Consider the following 24449-nt stretch of genomic DNA (forward strand, 5'->3'; position numbering starts at 1 on the left):
CCACAATGTGCTGCAAACTGAAGAAAAAGAAAAGGAGCCACTCTCTCTGATTCCCTTTGTTCAAGCATGGGCAATTAGAGAAGGCAAAAGGAGGAGAGTCGAAGAAGGGAAATGAAAGGTCTTGTTATCAGATACAACCACTGATTCCAGGGTTGATACAGATCCAATTCCTCATGGATTTTTTGGGAAGAGTAGGGCTCACATCCAAGAACTTTTCAGTCTCTGGGGTGCAAGTTGGTCTGGAAGATTCAGATTTGAACCATACTCTATGTCAGGCATTGATAAAAAAGAATCAGGCTTTACTTAGTCGGACATGACAAAAATTAATTTCAAAATTTAACTTCTTTAACATATGCAGAAACAAAACCTGAATTAAAAGAGGGACCGAGCCTGATACAACCTGATCAAATTATAGGATCGATCAGGGTCGAATTCATAGCGGCGAGAAGTGGATCTTTATTTCCAGAAGATCTAAGGACCGAGGGAGAAATGGCCTCAAGACTTCTTTTTCCCACTTCTCCTGTAAGGACTCATATTGTTGGGCCTGGGCCGGTTAATGGGCCACAACACGTGCTTGGCACATGTCGCAGGGAGGAAGACTTCCGGGAGCCTTTCTCTTCTCCGGTTTCGATTCCTCCCTCCGATTCTGCCTGAACGAGGAGTCGAAGGGGACCAAATCCAACCTTCTTTGAGTCTATTTTTATCTATAAAAGGACGTCTCTCCCTCTCCTTTGACATCAACTTTAAGAGTTCTTCCATTGAGGCATAAGACTAAGTAATCCGAGGGAGGTACTTAGTCTCTCCGTCAATCCGACCAGAGTAGCTCGCTGGAGGCAAGGTAAGCTTCCTCCCGCCGTTCTCCAGTTTTCGGGGCTACCGATTCCCCCTAAATCCGGCCGGCAAGTCGCCGTATTGGTGATAAACAGGGACTCCCTCGTTTCGATTTCCTTCCTCCCATTTCGGCCGGCCGTCATCGGGCATGGCATGCCGCCGGAACTGTATGGCCATCGACTGCTGGGATCGCCAGCCACGAGCGGCTGCTGCCACCGAGCATCCTCCTTCATTCGAGAAGGGAGAGAAAGCCTCACGGTTCTTCTAGTTTCTCTCTCCTCTCTCTAGCCTTTGCTTTCTGTTTTCTCTCTTCCTTCCCCTTCCTTTTTCTCTCCATCTTAGTCTTCTGGATAGTCAGCAAAGAGATAAGAATACTTGTACACCAACCTGCATGAGTATAAATGTTTTGTATATATACGTATATGATATGCTAATAATCAAGATAAGTAAAAAGTAAGAATAGTTTTATGATGATTTCTGCATTAAATCATGCTTTGATCATATGTGCTTATGATTGATAGTATAATGAATGCATATATAAGTAACCGAGCTAATGGACGTAGTGCTCTAAACTAACTATGTTATATTGATTGCTCCGTCTTGGGTGAGAAATGTGACCGTGGTTAATCTAAAGCCGGAAATAAAAAAAAATCATGCGTGAATGTGAACTTGATTGAATAAACAACAACTTTGGCTGATCTCGTTATCATTGGTTGCTTCATCACAAGCCGAAAAATGTGACACTATCGAAGGCCCCGTCATAGGCTGGAAATGTGATACCATTGAAGGCCCATCATAGGCTAGGAATATGATACTATCAGTTGCCTTGTCATGGGTTGGAAACGTGACACCTATTGATAGCTTCGTCACGAGCAAAAAATATAACTGGAATTTGGCCCAAAGTCGAAAAGATAATTGATTTTGTATCCGGATCAAGTTAAAAAGGAATGAAATGAAGAAGCATTGGAAACACTATTAAAAAATTATGAGATATCTTATGATATATCACTCGAGTGGCTAGATTTCTATTGATATTTGATGTACATATGTATACTATTTATTCGAGTATTATTGATAGTCGTTTTGTGATTTCATGATATATATAATAATTTCTTTCTGTTTTTAAACTTATATTTTTGTATTGGCAAGGATGTATGGGGATTCTTACTGGGCTGTAAAGCTCACACTATCTCTTTCCTTTTTTTCAAGGTCGCAGGATGCATAATTCTAGATGGGTTGGTTATGGAGTTCGAGCTTCAGAGTTATTAGCCAGTCAGTTTATTTTTCAATACCGATGAATATTTAAAAATTTTGAATTGAACTAGTTTGATTATTTGGATATAATAAATTTATTTATTTGAATTAATTAATTAATTATTAAGTTATTAGATTTTTTTTTTATTCATCTTAGGCCTTGCATGATCTTTAGGGTATTACTCTTGGGCTCATGCAGCTGTGTCATATGGCTGACCCAGGTGATCAGTTTTGGGGCGTGGCAGATATGGCTCGGCTTATTTCTAGCCCTAGTACATGCTCAGATTTCAACATGGGCCTGAAAAAGTTGGTCCCAAATTATCATTTATGGCCTTGTTTCTCCTCCTCCTCCATTTCTCTGTTCTTATGTCTCTACAAACTGTGCATACCCATAATCATTCATTCCAGAAGCCTCATCATTTTGTGGAAAAAATTGCACCTTTTTCTCAGCACCAAAGATATCCATTCTATTGTAGTAGCCAACTTAACGTATCAAATGGATGAAGAGTTGCTATTGTTTGAATTATCACATGCATGGTACTAGGCTGTCATAACTTCTTTCCTTATATATGGAACTAATACCAATATATGTTTTGAATGAGAGCTAAGCTTAAATCTATATCCAGAATTAGCGTCCTCTTTTACTCCAGCCTTGCAACTCGGCAAGACAAGAGGCTTTGCTCAGGCACACCTCTCTCTCATGCCTTTCTTTGTCCCGCGAAGGCTTTGTTATTGTTTGAATTACTACTCGCTGCTGAGAGATATTCGGGCTATGATTTGTGGTGGAATAGTGCTCCAGGCGAAGCACGTGTTTAGAGAGACCAATGGTGCTGCAGATTGGGTGGCCTCTTTTGTTGCCGACCACTCGGAGGAACCACCTCTGGGTTGGTGAGGTGGAGTTGCCCAGCGCACTTCGTGATGTACTGTTTTTTGATTTTCTGTATTGTATTTGTACACATTATGTATGATACTTCCGCTTTCAGCAACCAAAAAAAAAAAAAAAATAAAGAGTCGGTAACTCATTTGCTGAATAACAAACACCCTCGGTCTTTAGGCCGCAAATTCTGGAGGACCAAGCAGGAGATCTAACATTGAAGGGCCAATATCTGACTGGTATATTCTTTTCTATGAGACCTTAGGCTGCAAATTATGGATACCAAGTTGATGAAGAGCTGCTGATCTGTCTTGAAACATGCCATCTAATAAATCTATTCTTTTATTTGATAATCTCCAAATATTTTTGAAAATACATTGAAATAGGTTAAGTTTCAAAAGCTATGAAGTATATTCGTTAAACGCATTTTTTCTACATTAGGAACACTTAATTTAATAATATCTCTATCAACATAATATTTACAAACTCTGCCATGTTACTATAACTTTTAAATACAAAAAAAAAAAAGAGCAGTTTACCAACTTTTTGGTTTTTCCTATGGTTGTGCTAGCTATTCTGCAGCTTTAATGTGGACAAGCACTGGGACCAACTGAATGGTATAGACAAAATGTATGGAGAAACCTCAACCTCAAAAACACTAAACGTAAGCACTACGAGCATACATAATAATACCACAAATCCTCATAAAGATTCAAAACTCAATAACCAACAAAGCAACTTGACTAAGGCACCATCAAATATGATTAAGTGATCAAGTGATCAAGTGAATTCAACTTTGCTCTCCAGTGAAAATTTTTGGCCAACACCCATCTCGAAATTGGCCATCGAAATGCCATCGTAGTTCTCTAATATTTGACAAAAATATTTTTGGAACGAGAAGGTAACTGAATATGCCTGAACCACAGCGGTCCGTGCTTTTTTACCGGTTCATCTGTCCTGCTATGGAGGCATCATTTACAAACTAAAGATCACAAGAGTGTAATTTTTTGGGCAATAGATGGTTCGCAATGAAAAAATTAGATAAGCCAGTATGAGACATGAAAAAATAATACGGAAAGAAGTAAACAAACATAGCATTGTGTTACCCTGAGCAATTAAAATAAAAATAAATGCATGCAACATCAATTGCATAAAATTAAAAACAATAAGATGACAGTTTTGCCCTTAGATATGACAATGAAGATAGGTCGTATTGTGGCTCTTGTTTTTTTTTTTTCCGACAACATTTTTCTTGCTCAGAAACTGGTTTAGATTTTGTTCTAAGAACAAACTATATTGAATTCGTCCATATTTTCTTCTCTTCCGTGGGCTTTCTAATGCTCTTTTTAATGATTAACTTTGGTTTAATGTTCATCTTTACAATTTCAATAAATCGAATTGGACCTCGACCTAATTATTATTCTTAAAAAATTAGCATAGAAAAAAAAGGAAGATACCTATAACACTCATTAGATGCTTCAAATAAGCATAATGCAACCAATAAGCTCTATCCCCATCATCTAGGTAGGTCTTTTATTCACCATACCTTGAGCTATTTGCTTGAGCATACATGACCTATTCTTTATAGTGAATGACCATAGATATCAGATTGCTATAATAAATCAAAATTTATAAATATTCTAAAAAATATTTTTTTAAAAATTAAAAAATATTTAAAGATAAAGGCTAATACTTTTGTATAACACAAATGATGATTTGGGCTAAGATCTCAGCATGCCTCGAAAACCCTTGTGGTATAATCCTTTGCTTATGGACTTGTTTTAAAAAAAAAATATTAAATCTGTTGGGGGGAAACATAGACCACCCCACAAGTATAATTAAAGCATCCAAATCTGACAGCAAGCCTGAGCTCATCATGCAGGCCAAGCCGAGCTCAGAAGGCCGAGCCGAGCTCATCATGCGAGCCGAGCTCATCATGCAGGCCGAGCCGAGCTCATCATGCGAGCCGAGCTCAGAAGGCCGAGCAGAGCTCATCATGCAAGCCGAGCTCAGAAGGCCGAGCAGAGCTCATCATGCAGGCCGAGCTCAGAAAGCCGAGCCAAGCTCAGAAGACGGAGCCGAGCTCATCATGCGGGCCGACCCAAGCTCAGAAGACCGAGCCGAGCTTATCATGCAAGCCGAGCCGAGCTCAGAAGACCGAGCCGAGCTCAACATGCTGGCCGAGCCGAGCTCAGAAGGCCGAACACGGAAGGCCAAGTTGACCTCAAAAGGCCGACCTCGTTGACCACATGCTGCGGCCATGCCCTCCTACCGTCGTCGACAATTAATGCGCATCCCTCCACGGCAAGCAGTTGAACTATTTCGCCACGTCTGATCAGCCACGACAACTCACTGACTCCAGTCTAATCTCCCACAATACTGAATCAATGCACACGATCGTGTTCAATTATGACAAGAAAGAACCACTTGTCCCGTCACTTCACAGGTAATACAATACTCCTCTATAAAAGGTGGGACACTGGAAAAACCCAAGAGAAGAAAGAAAAAAGATCTCCTCCCTCCCTCTACACATTAGCCCCCTCTGACTTAAGCATCGGAGGGCCGGCGCCGGAAACCCCGGCCACCGGCTTCTTGCAGGTCTTTCGGAGGACGCCGCCCGCCGACGGACCACCGCCACCTACCGTTCCAGCACCGGAGCTCCTCCTCCTCAGCCGAAATCCGCCTCTGGATCCAATTTCCAGCAACAAAATCAACAAAAAAAAAAAAAAAAGCAAAAATTTCTCGAATGAAACAGAAATGGATCGCTATCGTCCCTTATTACGTTAAAAAAAAAAGACACAAAACATGAGAGGTCAAATCATCTCTTATCCAAGGACAATAAGTTTCACAGATCACAGCAGAAAAAAACAACAACGTACGTTCACACGCACCAATCTGAGGCAATTTAGAGGCTCCCCCCCGACATTCTCGTGGAACCAAACACCGCTCCTTTCCAGGTGTCTCCAAATGGAGGCTTTAGAACATCCTCCAGTCCTTCGTGAGCTGTGTGACCTGTGACTCCTTCCTGCTTCTGTCTTCAGCTGAATGCAATGCCAAGAGAAGCAGAGCTGTTTCGGCGCCCGTTCCCGGAACATTCCACTGATATTTTCGCATACTGATGATCTTGGTTAATGGTTGCAGCGTAGTTTCTTTATTCTTCCCTTTTTTTTTCCCCCATTTTTGGCATCTTGCTCTCGGACTTGTTTAGGTGCGTCGGCCATTGAACAAGTTGGCCATTTGTGTTCCCCTAATAGTTGGTATCTCCACTAGATATAGCGATTGAGACTGTTTGAGATAGCAAGGAAGAGAGATACTCACAACTTTAATTAACAAACTCAACTAGTAGTTGGGGAAATTTTTATTGTACCCAAACAGGGACAGTAAGACCATTGAATTGGGAAGTAATTTTGCTTGGTTTAAGGATATTTGCATTACGCCGAAGCATTTTTTTTTTTTTTTTTTTTGCATCTTCAAGTTAACATAAGATGCGAAGATGAGTCCCATCTATCGCCACCTTAGCCTTAAATCATGCAAATGATATGAATGGGCCCAATAGGTCAATGGGCGACCCCATAACTCAATATATCCACATCGGCACAACGAACCTATTAGGCTATTAGATCTAGGTAATTGGGGCACCTTGAACTCTCTCTAGGAGAACATCATGTTGGAAACTCAATTCTACTATAATATAAGGGCATACCTATCACTACTGCTGCTGTTGCTGTTGCTCCAACTATTCATAATAATAACTTGCGGTATTTTTCTACTAATGCAAACTCTATTTTTTTATTAATTTTGCACTAATGTTTGGGAATTCCGACTGAAACTTAGATAAATGTCTCCTTGACGCTAAAGTTTGACAAGCAACCCCTAATGTCCTTGATATTATAATGTCCATCTTTACTTAAATTCATGAAGTCCATATGTTAAACCTAACCCAAATTTATAGCCCTATTACCCATTCCCCATAGTGGCCAGTTCACTGGCCCAAAAAATTCAAATGTTGGTTTATAATCCAGTACTATGCCGTTTCATATCTTTGGACTATTGTTTAAAGTTACTGATTGCATCTAAACTATTAGCTCAAGAATAAGCATTGTTAAAATTAGACATAAGAACCCTATAGCTAATTAAGGATATATGTTTCTGATTGTTTTGCTTCTCTTTTTTTTTTAAGGTCACCTCTCTCTCTCACACACACACATATAATCAAGTTGTTGGGTCTTGGATAAGCCTAAGCTCAAGCCTCTTTTGGATTTAAATTCAAACCCACAATCCAACCAAATAAATTATCAAACTCATTTTCGAAGATTTAGAATTAAGTTCGATCGGTCTAGTTAACAGGCTATCGACCTTATCATCGCCTGTACTTGCTTAAATGCAACTCTAGGTTCCCTCTAAATATTTAGAGGATATCAACTTTATATGACATGGCAGTTATGTCTAGTGTTATAGCCAAGACTGTACTCCAGACAATGGATTAAAGGATCATGTTCATCAATTTTGATTTCCTTTATCCAACAACCAAACATTCCTACGGTTGCTTTCAGTAGTAGGTCTTCAAAAGAGTCTTAAAGTTAGCATGAAAATGGTATTAGAATGATGAAGACAGAGTAATGCACTGCTTGCCCAGGTCTATCTAGCCAGGCCCGTTAAATTTGTATTTAGTGAGATTACATAAGACGGAGATTAATCTGTCTTTTTTCCGCTTAGAGGGACGTTAAACTTTGGCAGTACACATGTTCAATACTATTAAGTTGGTCATTTTGAGGATACTAAACTAATACTAATCTCCTTTTCTTCCAATTTGCACTTAAACTAATCCACATCCCTATCTTGAGTTGTTCTCCACTCAATTCCGGGGTCCCTTCTATTTGGCTTTGCATGCATCATGTGGAATGTACGTGTAATATTGAACCACATATATACCCAAGTCTCTCTCTCTCTCTCTCTCTCTCACGCATACACAAGAGACATATAGCAATGGAAACGACCAAGAAATTGTTTGACTCAAGAATCAGCATAGTTCTGTAGCAATGATAAATAGGGCCACCAAAAAAATTAAACTTCTTGTCTAGATCTCACACCTACTCTTATTAGTCATTTGGATTTGAATATCCTATCTATCAATAAACAAATCAATGGAGGACAAGTTCCACAGCAGCATTGGTCAAATGAGCTCTGTTAAGTCACATGTATCCTTGCTAATTAATAGTCAAAATACTGACATCCATGTGAGATCTGCAAACTAATTTGCTGACAAATTCTCAAATCAAGAATGTAAGCTCAAACAACTGAATCTACGCCAGAAAAAACTAAGTTGTACGATGATGATCGTTAATAAAGATTAACAAGTATGAAGTTTGTCCAATAACATATATTCTGCTAGAAGAAATTTAGGCTGTGATCTCAAAGAATCCTATACCTTGTTTTTATCATCAAAATAAGGCATATACGGCAGGGACTACGAAACTTCGAAAAGATATATTTATTAAGTACTAGAAATTACTATAAATTCATCATCCCTCAAACTACCTCCTGTGCGTTTCCTTTTGCTCTCTCTGGTCTCTACTGTTGGTCTCTACATGCCACATATAACCCCAAAGACAAGGCATTTAAGTGATAGGTAGAACATGATGCACAATTAAGTCCAGAAATGTTCTCGTAATCCTTGCAATGTTCACCAAAAAATTTCATGGTCAGAAGTCCAGAAATGCACTCAAATGGTATCAAGAAAATGTACTGATTGAAGCCTAAAAGAGCCCCCAACAACAACAACAACAACAAAAAGCCTAAAAGAGCATCCTCTAAATGAAAAAATTCTCATAGATCCCTTAACATATATAGTAGCTATGAAAAGAAACATAAATGTTTGAGAGTGAGATTTGAAAGTACTTTGGTGCACCTATATTGCATCAGGCCCGCCTCTTGCCATGCAGGGACCGTAGTATATAGTCATTTGTAAATTATTGCAGGTGAAGTACAGTTGAAGGCATTCGTCGTCAAGTGCTCTTAGCGTAAGGACTGAAAAGTTCCATTCGAGTTTGGACTAGTGCCCAAGGACTGTAAGGACTTCTTTCTAGAGTATGCTTGGGGAGCTTCATAAAATGCACAAAACTAGTTGTTTAATGATTAAGGTACCTAATGAGTTAATTGGTAAAACGCAAACGAAGAAAAGAAGACACCACTGTTCATTTGGGTGGCGAAATCATTTTCTTTTAATTAAATCATGACCAACATGGTGTTTATATGCCTAAAAACCTGCTTGACAATCTAATGAAACAATGCACGCAAGTAAAAACATCAACTAATTAAATAGGAAACAAAGTTGATTAGTAAAAACGTTGCTCATTAGATGTCTCTTTTTATAGATGCCCGATATAAAAGTTTAGCTTTATACTCGAGAGACCTTTCCGAGACCTGCAAGGTGATAGTGTTGGAATCTTTTCTTCAAAATTTGATGTTTTATGAACTAGGAGATGGACTAAAATATTCGTCTAGCTATTAAATTTTGAATTATGATCGTGGCCAAGGCTTTAATATTTTAAGATGCATATATGAGATATATCACTTAATCCTTTTCTTGATCTATCCTCACCTTCTATATCATTAATTTTTTTTACATTATCTTTTTTCTTTATTGTGTTCATGACATGTAAAATCCAACACCCACGAAATATTTTCATCAAATCTTACAGCAAACTACACAAAATACCATGGATTTAGCAAGGCATTTCAGAAATTATATTCATGCCGCACAAAAACAAATTGTTGGATCATACTTCTTCAAATGTTTTATATTTGATGAGAAATTTACTTCCATTCAAAAAGGAAAATGCTTTGCATACCCTTTTGCCTACTTCGACCTGATTTTTTGCGAACCGCTAGGGATAAAATGCGCAACAAAACCCTTCATGAGCCATCTATCCTGCATATTGCGTACTAAAACCTAGTTTGGTTCTCATTCCAGGTATAACGAGCAATACTCAGTTCAAAAAAGAAAAGATAATGGATAGCATTTTTCTTGGTTGCCCACATGATTTTATGGAAAATAAATCTAGAACCTAGTTAACGCGCTAGGGCCTAGGAGACACAAAGATAGCATGAGTTCACTCGTGTTTTTGTTACCATGCTCCATTATAGACACAGATACGCGGCTTAAATGATGCATCCATAAATGGCTAATAAAGAAAGCTAATGGCCTCTTCACCAACTTATACCTCTTCCGTAGAGAAATCATTGGCTCGGGTTCATATAAATGCATGTATCGTACGAATCCTTCTTGTATATAATAGAGATCTGTTCTTTCTGATGCAAAATTCCTAGCCCCAATTATACCAATTCCTAGCTATACGTTTAGTACTCTTATCCTCTTATTCTCTTCTTTCTTTATTCCCATGCACATCATTGTTATACTAACATTACTATGACTATATGATGGCCATGATCAACCATTATGGGCTACTATTATTAATAGATCATTATGTGGCTAAAATATCCAAGACTGCGCCGTAACAGCCATATTGGCTTTATAACAGCATGTGAGGTAGTCCATATCTTCTGTTTATATTAATCTAATTGGATGAAGCACTTCACTTCCTCCATTTTTCTTCAAAAAAAAAAAAAAAACAGCATATGACAGCAATAGCAGCAAAATAATTAAAGTATCGATATCATATATTTAACTTATCTAATTAAAATAATTTTATCTTAGCATAAAAAAAACATGTCTGAAAAATCAACAAAAAAAAATGATATTAATTAACTTTTGTGACAATGACAATGCCATATAAGCTTTTATTACTATTATATATTTTCATGTAATGATCATAATGTATATGCAGCATCATTATTTAATAGTGTAACTAATTAAATTCATGGAACTACTATCATTGTGATTGCCTAAATCATGATGCATGAACGAATCAAACTACAAGTGCCTTTTTGCATGAATCACCAATACAAAATGTATGATTCCTTTTCTTCTTTTTTTTTGTTAAACCAACTGCTTTACCGAGCGCTTGAATAAATACATCCAGTCGCACCTGCCATCGATATATCTCGAACATAAATCGGTAATGTATGTGGTCTTCATTCACCCCCCCATCTTGCTCAACAGGAAACTACAAACCAAGGGCACATGGGGCTTTGATGCCCTATGGCTTCTAGTAGGCCGATTCATATTATTGGCTGCAAGCTGGAAAATGTGGTGACAAGAGTGCGGTGGGTGAGGCTCTGCAATGTGTGTGTGTGTATATATATATAGCTCCTTTTCAACGCGTTTTCGACCTTTTGGGATTCTTCCTTCCCTGGATAACAGCAGGCAACAACGCTAAAGGAAGTGGTGTCGCCAAAACACGCGGACCCACAAAACAGATGAGAGGAGGGTCACTATCTTTGTGGCCATGGGGTCTTTCAATTTGACCATTGTAAAACTTTGTGTGTTATATGTTTCATACTAGCTTATCTGAATAGTTTGTGTAATATCCGGGCCCAATGCTAACTAGGCATAATACTTTTAGGCATAATATATGAGTATTTGGGCCATGTCACTAAATGAACCAACTTGGGTCCATAGTTGGCAGCCCATGCTACAAGATGAAGTGACGGGCCCCAGCTGGTCAGTAGGAAGAAGGCTAGCTATTGAGCTCCCGTTCAAAGAAGAGGGGGAGGGTGACACCTCAACCCTCTTCTCATGCTTAAGTCCGGGTATTTAAGTACTCAGTAAACCTACTGTTCTTAAACCCTTATTATTGAACCCTCTTCTTCCTCAGAAACCCCTGGAGCCTTGAGCTAAAGGAGCTGAACCTTTGGAGCCCTAAGGAGTTGGGAGAAGGGATTGTTGATCACTATAGCCATCCCCCGTGCAATACATTAAGTGAAATTACTAGGAGAGAGGAAGAAACAGTGATCAGCAATCCCTCCTCCCAACTCCTCAGGGCTCCAAAGGTTCAGCTTCTTTAGCTCAAGGCTCCAGGAGTTTCTGAGAAAGAAGAGGGTTCAGTAAGAAGGGTTTAAGAACAGTAGGTTTACTGGGTACTTAAATACCCAGACTTAAAGCAGGAGAAGAGGGTTGAGGTGTCACTCTCCCCTTCTTCCTTGAACGGGAGCCTAATAGCTGGCCTTCTCTCTACTGGCTAGTTGGGCCCGTCACTTCATCCTGTGGCATGAGGTGGTAGCCCTCAAATGGGCTGTCAACTATGGGCCCAAGTTGGCCCATTTAGTGACCTGGCCCAAATACTCATATATTGGGGCCAAAAGTATTGGCCCAGTTAGGATTGGGCCGAATATTATAGCTTGTATGGCATTAAATTGTTGAGATGCTATGTATAGTGACTTGATTGCTAGAAAACCAAAGGTTTTCAATGATTCATGATATGATCTATGATAGACTATAAATCTGGCTTTGTACTTCAATGGCATGCTTTTGCTGTGAATCTAAAATTTTTCATCTTGAATGCATGATTCAGCGAAACAGATAAATATAAATTCCTTCTGCTCAGCCATCTCTTAGGTTTTGGCTTCGCTAGTCCAAATCTTCAACCTTTCCAGCCTCCACATTCTTGGACAGTTTCATTATTAGATTACTATAGACTATGATACTATTCATTTAGAAACAATCAATGCAGTAAAAAATGAATTCAGATTTTTGATTCTCAGGCACTGCAAATTAACTATCGATACTATGGACTAGAGCCAGATCCATGACCAGTTATCTTGCATAATTACATCATGCCACCGTGTCTGGTACTATTAGGATATGGTCTCGGATGGGAAACAACCATGGACTTTTCTCTAAATTAGAACAACTTGATGGAAATTAAGTATTATGATCGAATTTTAAACCAACTCTTGCCTCCATCGTTGGAACTTGCAAGATTAGGACCAGGACCAATCCAACTTTTCTTTTCTTTTCTTTTTGTAAGTTGGTATTTAAGACCAGATATATTATGCCAATTTAATATAAATATAAATGTGGGAATCAGAAAATAAAACATGTACAAAATTAGAATCCAACTGCCGCAGCAGTCCACTATTATCGCTACATAAACGTTCTATAGAAGTCTTAAACACCATGGCGAGACTATTTAATCATGAAGTTTTTTTTTTAATGCACCCAAAAAGAACACCATAGCTGACTATTTAATCATAGTATATAATGCATTAGAAAATCTAAAGCAAAAGTGCACGGTAAATGATCCGATCCATTCGGTCCGCGTGGCTCGAGTCTCGGAGCGACAAACTTCATGATTTCAGCGAGGATTCTCCTTGTGCAAGTCCAAAGTCTAAACACCTCAACTATATTCCCCACTTCGAAGCCTTGGAGACGATGACTAACATTTGGATTACAAGACCAGGCCTTTAATACTACGAGACTTCTAGATTTTGTCGGATCTCCCTCTAAAACAACACATCACCTCTGGAAGAAAATTCAAAACAAACTTTGAGCAAAGAGCAGCTTGAGTTGATCTATATTAAGCTCGATGCATACTACAGGCCAACATAATTTTGCTCAAAAATAACTCGACTACAGTGATTGACTGGATCCAGGAGTGCACCGATAGCATACGGGCTGTCATCCACTGCTCCAGAATATTTAGGCTATAGTGGATGAAGATGTTGCATTTCAGGCCATGTCTATAGAAAAGCCAATAAAGCTGCGGATTGAATGGTTTCATATGTACTAAATTATTATTATTTTTTTTTGAATCGATGTGAAAGAGCTCTTTAGAGCGCTCTAAAATTTATTATTATTTTTTAATGTATTCGTGTATGAGTCATCTGTTTATCAGAAAAAAATAAAGAATATAATGCACGCTAGCTGATCTGATCCATCAGGTCCACGTAGCTCGAGCCTCGGAGCGACAAACTTAGTGATTTCAGCGAGGATTCTCCCTGTGCAAGTCCAAAGTCCAAACACCTCAACCAGAGTTCCCACTTCGAAGCCTTGGAGACGGTGGCTGACATTTGGATTACAAGACCAGGACTTTAATACGAGGAGGCTTCTAAATTTTGTCAGATCTCCAGGGAAAGCCGCAGGTCGCTCCTGGAAGAGATTCCGGAACGAACTCCGAGCAAGTCTCCCCCAAGGGAAAGCAAGGAAAGCGGTGGTCGAAATTAAACAAAAAGTACTCGGCAAACGCCATGCCGGGAGTACCCCTCTAGCAGCCCAATTTTTTTTTTTTTTTGCTGTTTAAAGAAAAGGGAAAGAGGATGAAGGGACGAGCCCATCTCCGCGTGGTAGTTTTCATTGGGCCCTTACTTCGTTAGGAGAAAGTTCGATGCGGACAGAAATGATCGTATGTTGGGCATCTCGGTTGGTTTTACTCATATCCTCTTCATTTATAAGTCCGACTCAAGTATCTCTCTGAGCTCCGGTAATACCTGGCGTCTATGAAGCTATACGAATTAGAAGTTTTTTCAAACTCCGTGTTCAAGTCTGATTTTCGCATTAACCCATTGCTTATCCTTTGGGAAGCTACATGGTGAACATTTTCCTCTGTTTTCTGCTGCTGTCCCTCCACTTCCTCGGAGGAAATAAATGCGGCTGATATATGATTACGATCTGTTTCTAAATGCTGGCCCTTCGGTAGGTGGATAGCATGGCTCTTAATTGCTTTTCTGAGACGAATAAATGTGCTTGTTTTGTCTCAGAGTGAATTTTTTTTTTTGGCTTTCGTAGTAAAGTAATTAGGTCAACTCTCCACAGTAACTCCTGAGTTATCAAAATATCAAAATGGGATAGTTTGGATGATCTTGTACGCAGCCAGTTATTTCAAAAGTAAATTATAGATTGAAAAAAAAATCTAAAATATTTCAAAATTTATTATTATTTAATTTTTTTAATATATTTATACTAAATTTGTATACTAGAATAATATATTTGCTGCTACTAAGATAAAAAGTGGAAGTAAAGTTTACGATATAATTCAGTTATTAAAACATTATGAGTATAATGAAAAATGAGATCGATTATTATTTAGTACATTGTCTTTAAAAATAGTAGAAAAAAAGTTTCTGGTGCTCGGAATATATTAGTCCATAGCCCATACATATCATTCCACAAAAATAGAACCAATGTAAAGGCTATTATTGTTCTTCAGAAGGAATGTGAATTAAAGTGACCGGCTTCATTTAATTGAGCTTCTACAGACCGGGAAGTTAAATCAGTCTTGTCAATCGATCTAGTTTTTGGTGATTGATGGACTTCATGCGTCGCTTGGATGAATACATACGGTGAAACCACGTCAATTAAAGCAATCAATAATGAGGATTGAAGGCTTTTACTTGCCTTGGGCGGCGAACCCCTATATTTATAACGGTCAACATCCTGGAGATTGATGACAGGAACTTTAGAATTTTAAGTATATCGTCATTTTTTTAGAGAGGTACAAATCGCACTAATGAAGATAATTGCCGTTCATGCCAAGTCGGTGAATAATGGACTCATTCGGGCACTTACGTGGGTCTCAATGCTAGGATTATCATTTACATGGAAGGCATGAAAAGGAAACGAGATATTACAAGCAATAAAATAAGTGCATCAACGAGTTAGGCGCAGAGAGAGAGAGAGAGAGAGAGCACTACACGTCTAATAGCTAGATTGGCATTGAAAAAGCGTGTTCCGGTGTTTTCTTAGCTTCTTCCATTATCAGGAAAAAACAGCATGGAGCAAGCAATACCTCTGCTCCCACCACAAAGGTTTGGATTGTATCTTTGGTGTGTAAGAATGATGTTCTTTTTTTTTTCATAATGTCAACTATAAGATCATGCGATTGCTGCTTTAAAATCTATGCAAATGGATTGAAGAAAAAGATTAGAGTGATTTGAAATTTATGCAATCCAAAAGAAGATCAATCATTCGTTCCCCTGAAATCCAAACCTAACCCCACTTTAAAGTTCCAAGCTCTCTAATCTCAAATATTGATAAAAATGTTATAGCGGGTCTACTATGATAAATCGTATGGCTAGAATTTGCCATATTCATGGGTTTCCTTATCTCAAAGTAGGACTTCTATAGTATGGACTAGACCTTGATGGAGCTTCCATTAATTCTTCCATAAGACGACTTTGTACGGAGACCTTACCTTTCTTTCTCTCTCCTCTCCTTCAAACACCCCTAGCTACCGGCATCTCTTGTTGTCTCCATCTTCAAGCCACCACAATAGAGTCTTGTTATCATAGGATGCTCCAACACCTCTAGCCCTTCGATCGTCGGATGCTCCAACAATAGTTTTGTTATCATATTCAAATTTTGAGTTTTAGCAACCTCAAAACTGTCTAAAATATTGTAGAACAGACTAATTATTTGCTGATATTCCGATGATAAATTTCTACTACCTAAATCATCATGATAAGATTTTGTCATCAAATCATTCTTACAACAAGTTTCTACCATCAGAACGCCCTTTTGCCGCATTTATATACAAGATTTTTAGTTCTTGAACTTGAATAAGCTATCCTTATCCACCTTTGGAGCGTCAATAAATAGCCTCCTACTACTACCCTCTCAGCCATGAGTCAAGATGATCAGTTACTCATATTTCACTCCAAAATTCTTGACAAGAGGTTTTGGTAGAGCTACGCTATAATATGAAGAGGGTGAAGCCAGAGGGTAATATATCTTGTTTTAGAGGTGTTTAGAGCTAATACAGAATCTCTATTCTTTGGGCTACTCTTTCTCCCTCTATTTTACCGCTCTTCCTCTTTTTTTCATCATTTGCATTCTTTTAGCTTTTTGTAATTATCTATTTTTTTACTAAGACGGATGATTAATACATATCTAGTACGGATACATTTAATAAGGTCAGAAAATAAAAGATTGATGTCTTCAGAGTGACTGGCCACATAAGAAGTCACCCAATCTGTGACTCCATGTGCCTCTCTAAATAAAGAAAGAAGAGCAACAAGTTTATATCCGCGGATATTCTTTTCTTTTACAGTGACCGTCCAATATATAAAAAAAAAATTATGCTCGATAAATTTTTGCATCCACTTGCTGAACTGTATTTCAAGATAATGTGATCATAATTATCCAAATTGAGATCGGAAACTTTTCCGTTAATAATTACACATCCTTTGTGACATTGACTCGCTAATACTAAATTAGCATAATCGTATTCGAGACAAATTAACTCCTAATGATAACCAAACATCACAATCGGAAGTAACAAATATTAATAATTTATTTAATCCAATATTAACTAAAATAAAACTGGCCAGAAAAAAAAGGGATCTCCATTCCCCCCATCTATTTATTTTTCCCCACTCTCCACTGCTTTCCCAACACCACCGATACCACTCGCCAAACACAAACCCTCCCTCCCTCCTCCACTCTCCGATGGCCACTCCTCCCCACTTCCACGTTCTCTTCCTCCTCCTCTTGCTCCATCTATTCTCCCACGCGGCGGAGGCGGACAACTCCACGTCCCTCAAAACCGCCGCCCCGAATCCGTTCACCGCCAAGGCCGCCCTCATCCGGTACTGGAACCGCAAGGTCCCCAACGGCCGCCCCCACCCGGACTTCCTCGTCTCCAAGCTCTCCCCCCTCTCCGCCCTCGACACCGCCTCCTTCTCCTCCCTGGCCGCCTCCAGCGGCGGCAGCAGCGCCCTCTCCCCCCGACTACCCGCCCTCTGCGCCGCCGCCCGCCTCCTCTGCTCCCCCTCCCTCTCCTCCTCCACCGCCTCCCACCCGTCCGACTCCGGCTTCGCCGCCTACTCCGACTCCAACTTCACCAACTACGGCACCGACCGCGCTGGCGGCGCAGACTCTTTCAAGAACTATTCCGCCTCTGAGAACCTCCCAATCGACACCTTCCGCCGCTACAGCCGCGACTCCGCCGGCCACGACGACTCCTTCGCCGTCTACCAGCCCGACGGCAACGTCGTCACCGCCAATTTCACCAGCTACGCCTCCGCCGCCACTGGCGGGGCCGGCGATTTCTCCTCCTACGCCAGCGAAGTCAATGTCCCTAACCTCAAGTTCACCAATTACGACGCCGACGCCAACGGCCGTGTTCAGAGGTTCTCCAGCTACTCCGACGACACCAACGCCGGCGATCAGTCCTTCGCCGGCTACGGCAAGCACGGCAACGGCATCCCCCTCACCTTCATCAGCTACGGCAACAACTCCAACGTCATAAACTCCGATTTCAACAACTATGGCGAGGACGGCAATGGCGCCAACGATACCTTCACCAATTACGGCGAAAATGGTAACGTGCCGGAGACCACTTTCCGGTCGTACGGTTCCAGCGGCAACGCCGGATCGGAGAAATTCTCTAACTACCGCGACCAAGCCAATGTCGGCGACGACAGCTTCACCTCCTACACCAAAGGGGGGAACGCCGGCTCCGCCGATTTCAAGAACTACGGGAACTCCTTCAACCAAGGCAGCGACTCCTTCAAGGGCTACGGGGAGGGGTCCACCAACCACAAGATCAGGTTCGCATCCTACTCCGGTGATAACGCCACCTTCAAGGGCTACGCCAAGACCGGCATCAGCTTTAAGAGGTACCGGAACTCCTCCTCGCTCCCGTCCTCCTCCGCTGCCACAGCCGCCGCCGACGCAACGTTGGCGGCGCGTAGGAGGCCGACGAGCCGATGGGTGGTGGAGCCGGGGAAGTTCTTCCGTGAAAGCGAGCTCAAAAAGGGGACGGTGATGCCGATGCCCGACATCAGGGACAAGATGCCGGCGAGGTCGTTCCTCCCGCGTTCGATCGCCGGGAGGATCCCGTTCTCCGCCGCCGAGGTCCAGCAGGTGTTCAACATCCCGGCGGACACGGCCCTGGGGAAGGCGGTGGAGGACACGGTGGCGGAGTGCGAGCGGCCACCGAGCCGCGGCGAAACGAAGCGGTGCGCGACGTCGGCGGAGGACGTGATCGACTTCGCGGTGAGCGTACTCGGAAACAACGTCGTCGTGCGGAGCACCGAGAGCACCGATGGATCCAAAGGTAACATTCTCGTGGGAGATACGCGGGGGGTGAATGGTGGTAAGATTACCAAGTCCGTGTCGTGCCATCAGAGCCTGTTCCCATATCTGGTGTACTATTGCCACTCGGTGCCCAAGGTGAGAGTATACGACGCGGAGATCCTGTCCGTCCAAACCAAGAAGAAGATCAATCACGGTGTTGCCATCTGTCACCTGGACACGTCGGATTGGAGTGCTGGACATGGGGCGTTCGTGGCACTCGGATCTGGGCCAGGGAAGATCGAGGTGTGCCATTGGATCTTCCAGGGTGATATGACCTGGACGGTCGCTGATTGATGATGGACTGGGTGGGTCCCAATGAGGAAAGGAAAGAAGAAAAGATATGGGAATAATGGGGACTTTTGATCCTCCGATTTCCGAGTCAAGTTTCGGGTAGCATTGTTTGTGGCCGTTGATTTTGAATGCAAATTCCGCCCAAAATAGGGCTTTTGAATGTTGGTTACGAAAATGTCTCAGCATTGCTTTTGTTTTATATTTTTTTTTGGTTGGATCATACAAAATCTAATACAAATACATCCAATAAAATTAAAAAATAAAATATTTCAAAACCATATCAGGAAAGCTCCGCATGTCTCCCATCCAATATTTTTCATACAAAACCATTTAATCAACTGCGTTGTTCGTCTCACAGCAGATATGGGCCGTCCGAAAGCCATCAAATCTACTAATCATACTCCAAATATCCTTAGGTAGATGGACTTCTCTGTGCATGATGGGCCTAGATAATTGCTTTTGTTCTTTGTTATCCTTGATGAACTTTTATCCCAGACTGACAAGAGAGACTTCTAAGACCTTAATCAATTTATGATACATGTGGTGTCTGGATTCAGCCTGGTGTTAAATGATTCTATAATGTCTAGGTTAAGTCTAAACAACATTTTATAGGCACATCCTACCTAACACATGTCCGTGTGTCCTGAAGTCTGTGGTTTATTTAGTGAGATAACACGATTGGTCGAGCTGTTCTTGCCTTCTGCGAATTGCTGATCGATCCTGTGTGTTTGTCACTGCATAAAATGCTGCAAATGGAGGGAAAAAGTATTTCTTGAAGAGTTATTTAACATGATTCGAGAAGTGTGCATAGGTTAGAAGTAAAAATAAATGCAATAGTATCAAGACCATTGAACTTAGAAGCATAATGAACTCATCAAATGAAGCTATACATAGGTTCCAAACCATACAAGTTTTCTGTAAAAAAAAAGCTCCCGAAAAGAGCAAATCCCATGATGCTAATCAGTCTGACATTATCACCACTACATGCGTAACCTTAAACGAAACAATTTTAAATTTGTGATGCTATTCATAATTGCAATAGGTACTTAGGAATCTGGAACATTGGTTGAGTATCAAGTTATGTCGCCTAAGTGCAATAACTTCTTCTAGCCGAAGTCAATTTCTGATTGCAGTTGCCTTTTTGGTCATCATTTGGCATTGCAAGTTCATCAAACTGAAATAATTCAGCATTATGATTCTGGTAGATGGCAACTCTTCACTGATCTCTACAATCTGTTGATATGAGTTCTTACCAATTGTTCGATGCAGTTTTAGCTTTTGCTTAAGTACTGTTATATGAAAAGTTCAATTTACTATAAATCAACGCATGGACAAACTAACGCAACAAAATGCGCTTGTATTAATAAATGGTATTCTGATTTGAATAATTAAATGATGTAATGGATGAAAATGATCTGAAACTTGGTGAAGTTAGCAAACAACAGTAAAACAAGGGATTGATTAGAAAGAGATATTCCAGAGACCAACTGATAAGAATTCCCGGATGTTTATCAGAACAGAGCCCTAGGCATGCTTGCTTCAGATAACCAAAGCAGAGTAAGAATGATCTCTGCTTAAGGTGGTCAAGTTTGCATTTCTTTGATTCTGTGAATATTTGTTGTATATATATAACCCCTAATAAAGGATATCTTACTGACAAAAATTTCAAGATCCCTTCGCCTATGTAGTTCTTCATGAGGGCGCAATCGAGGCTACTATTCTCATGCATGCCTAGGTGCTATCAGCATAATATCGGAGGTCGCAGAAGATCTATGATTGTAGCTCCCGATTGAGCTGGAAGGAGAAAATCTTTATGCATGCAAGGCTATCATAATTTAGAGTTCCTCCCCCCCCCCCCATTCATTTTCTTCTTAGCCATTCAACCGAAGAGCTTTGACCTACTAGTCGAGCACACATATTTATCGACATACGTAGTTTAAAAAAATTTATGTAACCATCAAGCTATTTGATGCCACTTTACTATTTTCTCATGGACAACATCACGTGATTAGTGACTAAACTCTTGTCAGTCAAGACTGAAGGCTGGCTCAATGATTGGCAGGATGTTACTGTTTTTGGAAAGGATTATATCTGTTTGCAATGACAAAAGTATGATAAAATTACTGTTAGATGTGGATTCATGATGATCAGCTACATGAACCAACCTGTTGAGGATAGAGACGCGCCTTGCGACAAGGGGCTGATGGAGGTACAGGGTTAGAATAAGTCTAGATTTAGTAATTGAGATGGTTACTTGGTGCGCAACAAAATTTCAGCACATAAGCGGATCTGTCATCCACATTGCTTGTAAAGCTATTTCATCTGATTAGATCTAACCCATGCTTGACCCAATTTAAACCTAACAGGCGAGTAATGCAAAAGAAATGTTTTAGAATGAGTCCCAAGCTAATACTCGAGCTTCGAGCAGATAAGACCCACTTAGCGACCTGTCGCACGATCGGTCTGATTCGGATCTGAAATTTGGAGTAGGAATCGATCGAGGTTGGGTTGGAACTCTAGATCAAATGTATTCCAAATCGACTTGATTGCCAGCCCAATGCTTGATGCTTCAAAAGGGTGTTGGGTTGTGTTTGGTAACCAAAAGGAATTGCCAAGTTGAGTCAAACATAAAAGTTCTTATGCGTGCATCCAAAACATAGCATTTATAATTGGACTGGTGAATTAGATATCTACCAAGAGAGAACAGAATTTCTCCAACCCAACTTTCAAAGAGATGCCAGCAACTCAGGTTATCCAGCCTGAATAGTGTCTGTAGGGAGGAAGATCTAGAAAACTCTTGGTTTGGAGGGTGAGTTCTGAATTGGACAGTGTTGCTGGAAATTGGACCCGGGGGCGACCGTGAGCCGAGAGGGGAGGAGCTCCGCTGCTGGAACAGTAGGTGGCGGCGCGTCGGCTGGTGGCGTCCTCCTGGAGAATCCTGCAAGAAAGCCGGTGGCCGGGATTTCCGGCGCCGGCCCTCCGATGCTTAAGTCAGAGGGGGGCTAGTATATGAGTGGAGTAAAAGAGGAGAATATTTGTTCCTGTGTCTGTCCCTTTTTCTTTCCCCCCAGGTTCCCTTTTATAGAAGGATATTATGTTACCTGAGAGGTGACGGGGTAGATTGTCTTTTTCGTGATAATTGGGCACGATCATGCTCATTAATGGCGTTGTGGAGAATAAGACCGGATCAGACCGGAGTCAGCGAACTGTCATGGTTGATCGGACCTGTTGGAGTGGTTGAACCGCCGGCCGTGGTGGGCCTGGGGTTCGTAGATAGCAAGTGCATTGATTGCTGAGTGAACCAGTGATCAGGGAGAGCCATACGCTTTGATGGTCCAGTGATCCGGAGATCATCTTGAGCCGTGTTCATTTAATGGTTGAGTGCATCGGAGGCCCGCAGGGGTCACACGCATTAATGATAGGGCGTGCCGAAGGCCTGCGGAGGTCACGTGCCTTAATGGCTTGAGGACAGTAACAGAGTACGGTGGAGTTGGGTATCTAGTTGTCAGATCCTCTAGAGGATTAGGCGGGGGTTGGATGTTTGGCTAAGGCATGGGCTCGGCACGGGTGCCGAGCCGAGCCAGTTGCTCAACGGGGTATCTCCAGTTTGAGCGTTGTGAGGTCGGGCGCCTTTCTGGTCGGCGCTCCTTGGTCGGGCGCCTTTGAGCTGGCATGACTTGGGTTTTCCCCCCAACAGACAGGATAAAGGTGGAGATGGAAAAGAAAATGTTTAGGTGCTCACTGAGTTGGTAAATCATGACAGGTCTTTCAGAAAAACCAGGCGCATATTACCAGGCTCCCACTTTGTCTGAATCTCCACATAAACTTTTGTTCAATGTACCGTTTTTCTGGATATGTAATCCCACTTTGTCTGCATCTCAGCATAAACTTCTGCTCGTGCCAATCTGTCATTCATATCCAAGTCTACAATAAGGATTCCAAATCCCCCTCTGTTTTCAGAAGGCGACAACCAGTGGGGAAGTAACTGCAAGAACGCTTCTCTAGGTTGGAAAAGCACTGGAATGGCTCCATGGATATTGTATTTGTCACGCCCCCGTCTATGCGGGGCACGTAAGGCACCTAGTGCCCATATGGAAGCCATATGAGGGAGGAAATATGGGGTTCTCCTGCCAGATATTGTCCGGTTCCAAAGCTTCACGCAAGCGTCCTTCATCCCACCTCGATTTTGTTTTCCTCCCAAAACGCATCTGCAGGATTAGGAGATACCTGACTTATATATCTAGACTCTGAAACGAGTCTTTCCGATGTAGAACTATTGAATCTCACAGTATTTAGTCTTTGATTTCAAACCAATCATCGTGCATGCTCCGTAAGATTCAGAAAAAAAACAAAAATGCAGCAACTTGTGAACGGCTATGTCATTCGGTCGCCTTCCAATCTAATGCAATGAAAGCCACAACCACTATTACTGACCTCAGAGCAAAAGTCTTGCTGTCTCATCACTGATTTTCTCAAACTCTCATGGGAATAGCATATTAATAAATATAGGTTCTTTTGACATGTAAATGTGAACTCTTTTTGCTGACAATATCACAGGCTTTTCTACTTTAGTCTCATTTTTCGTCATCTTTAAATATCTTCAATTCAACTTTAGCACTTTGGCTTTGAACTAAGCACTACTTTTCTCTGTTCTTTTTGCTTTCCTTACCTTTCTTTTAGCGTCTCGGATTCCAGCTGGCGAATAAAATCTAGTCATAGATCCAGACAGAAGGCATTTATGTCATGAGATACTAACCCTTCTTTCACTAACAATGATGATGCTTGAACCAATATTGCATGCAAGCTGAGTATAAACAAAAAAAATAAAAGGATTATGACATTCCTTGTTGATTAAAGTAGTAAAACATTGACCTTTTCTCATTTCAAACCCGTCGAAATCCTCTCTAGATTTCTTACCTCGCATGCCCTTTACCCCTGTCCAAGAGCTTCATCCAAACATGCCCAGTGGAAAGTTAAGGCATGGGGGATGATTCCTAAAGCCCCTCTGACATGTGGATAATCTTAAGATTTTCCTCACTACCCTAACTTGAACGAACCATGGGCAGGTTATGGGCGTCTTTCATTCTGTTATTGATTTAGGAGCTTGGATTGCTAAACTTCATCTATTCCAGGACCCAAGGTCCTAAGATGCTTAACTTCCAACAAGAATATTTATCTGCTTTGATGCAAAAAAGACAGACCTTGTGCACTATTAGTTGACAT

General features: G+C 41.0%; 1 protein-coding gene across 1 annotated transcript; it reads left to right on the forward strand.

Annotated features, from left to right (window-relative positions):
- Positions 1-17197: 17197 nt before the first annotated feature.
- On the forward strand, positions 17198-19386 carry LOC103696795 (BURP domain-containing protein 12-like). Its single transcript, XM_008778513.6, has one exon. The coding sequence runs from the start codon at positions 17304-17306 to the stop codon at positions 19227-19229; it is 1926 nt and encodes a 641-aa protein (XP_008776735.4). The 5' UTR covers positions 17198-17303; the 3' UTR covers positions 19230-19386.
- The last annotated feature ends 5063 nt before the right edge of the window (positions 19387-24449 follow it).

Source organism: Phoenix dactylifera, chromosome 1, assembly GCF_051530095.1.
Source record: "Phoenix dactylifera cultivar Ajwa chromosome 1, Ajwa_hap1_PhDact_Kaust_v1.1, whole genome shotgun sequence".
Taxonomy (NCBI): Eukaryota; Viridiplantae; Streptophyta; class Magnoliopsida; order Arecales; family Arecaceae; genus Phoenix; species Phoenix dactylifera.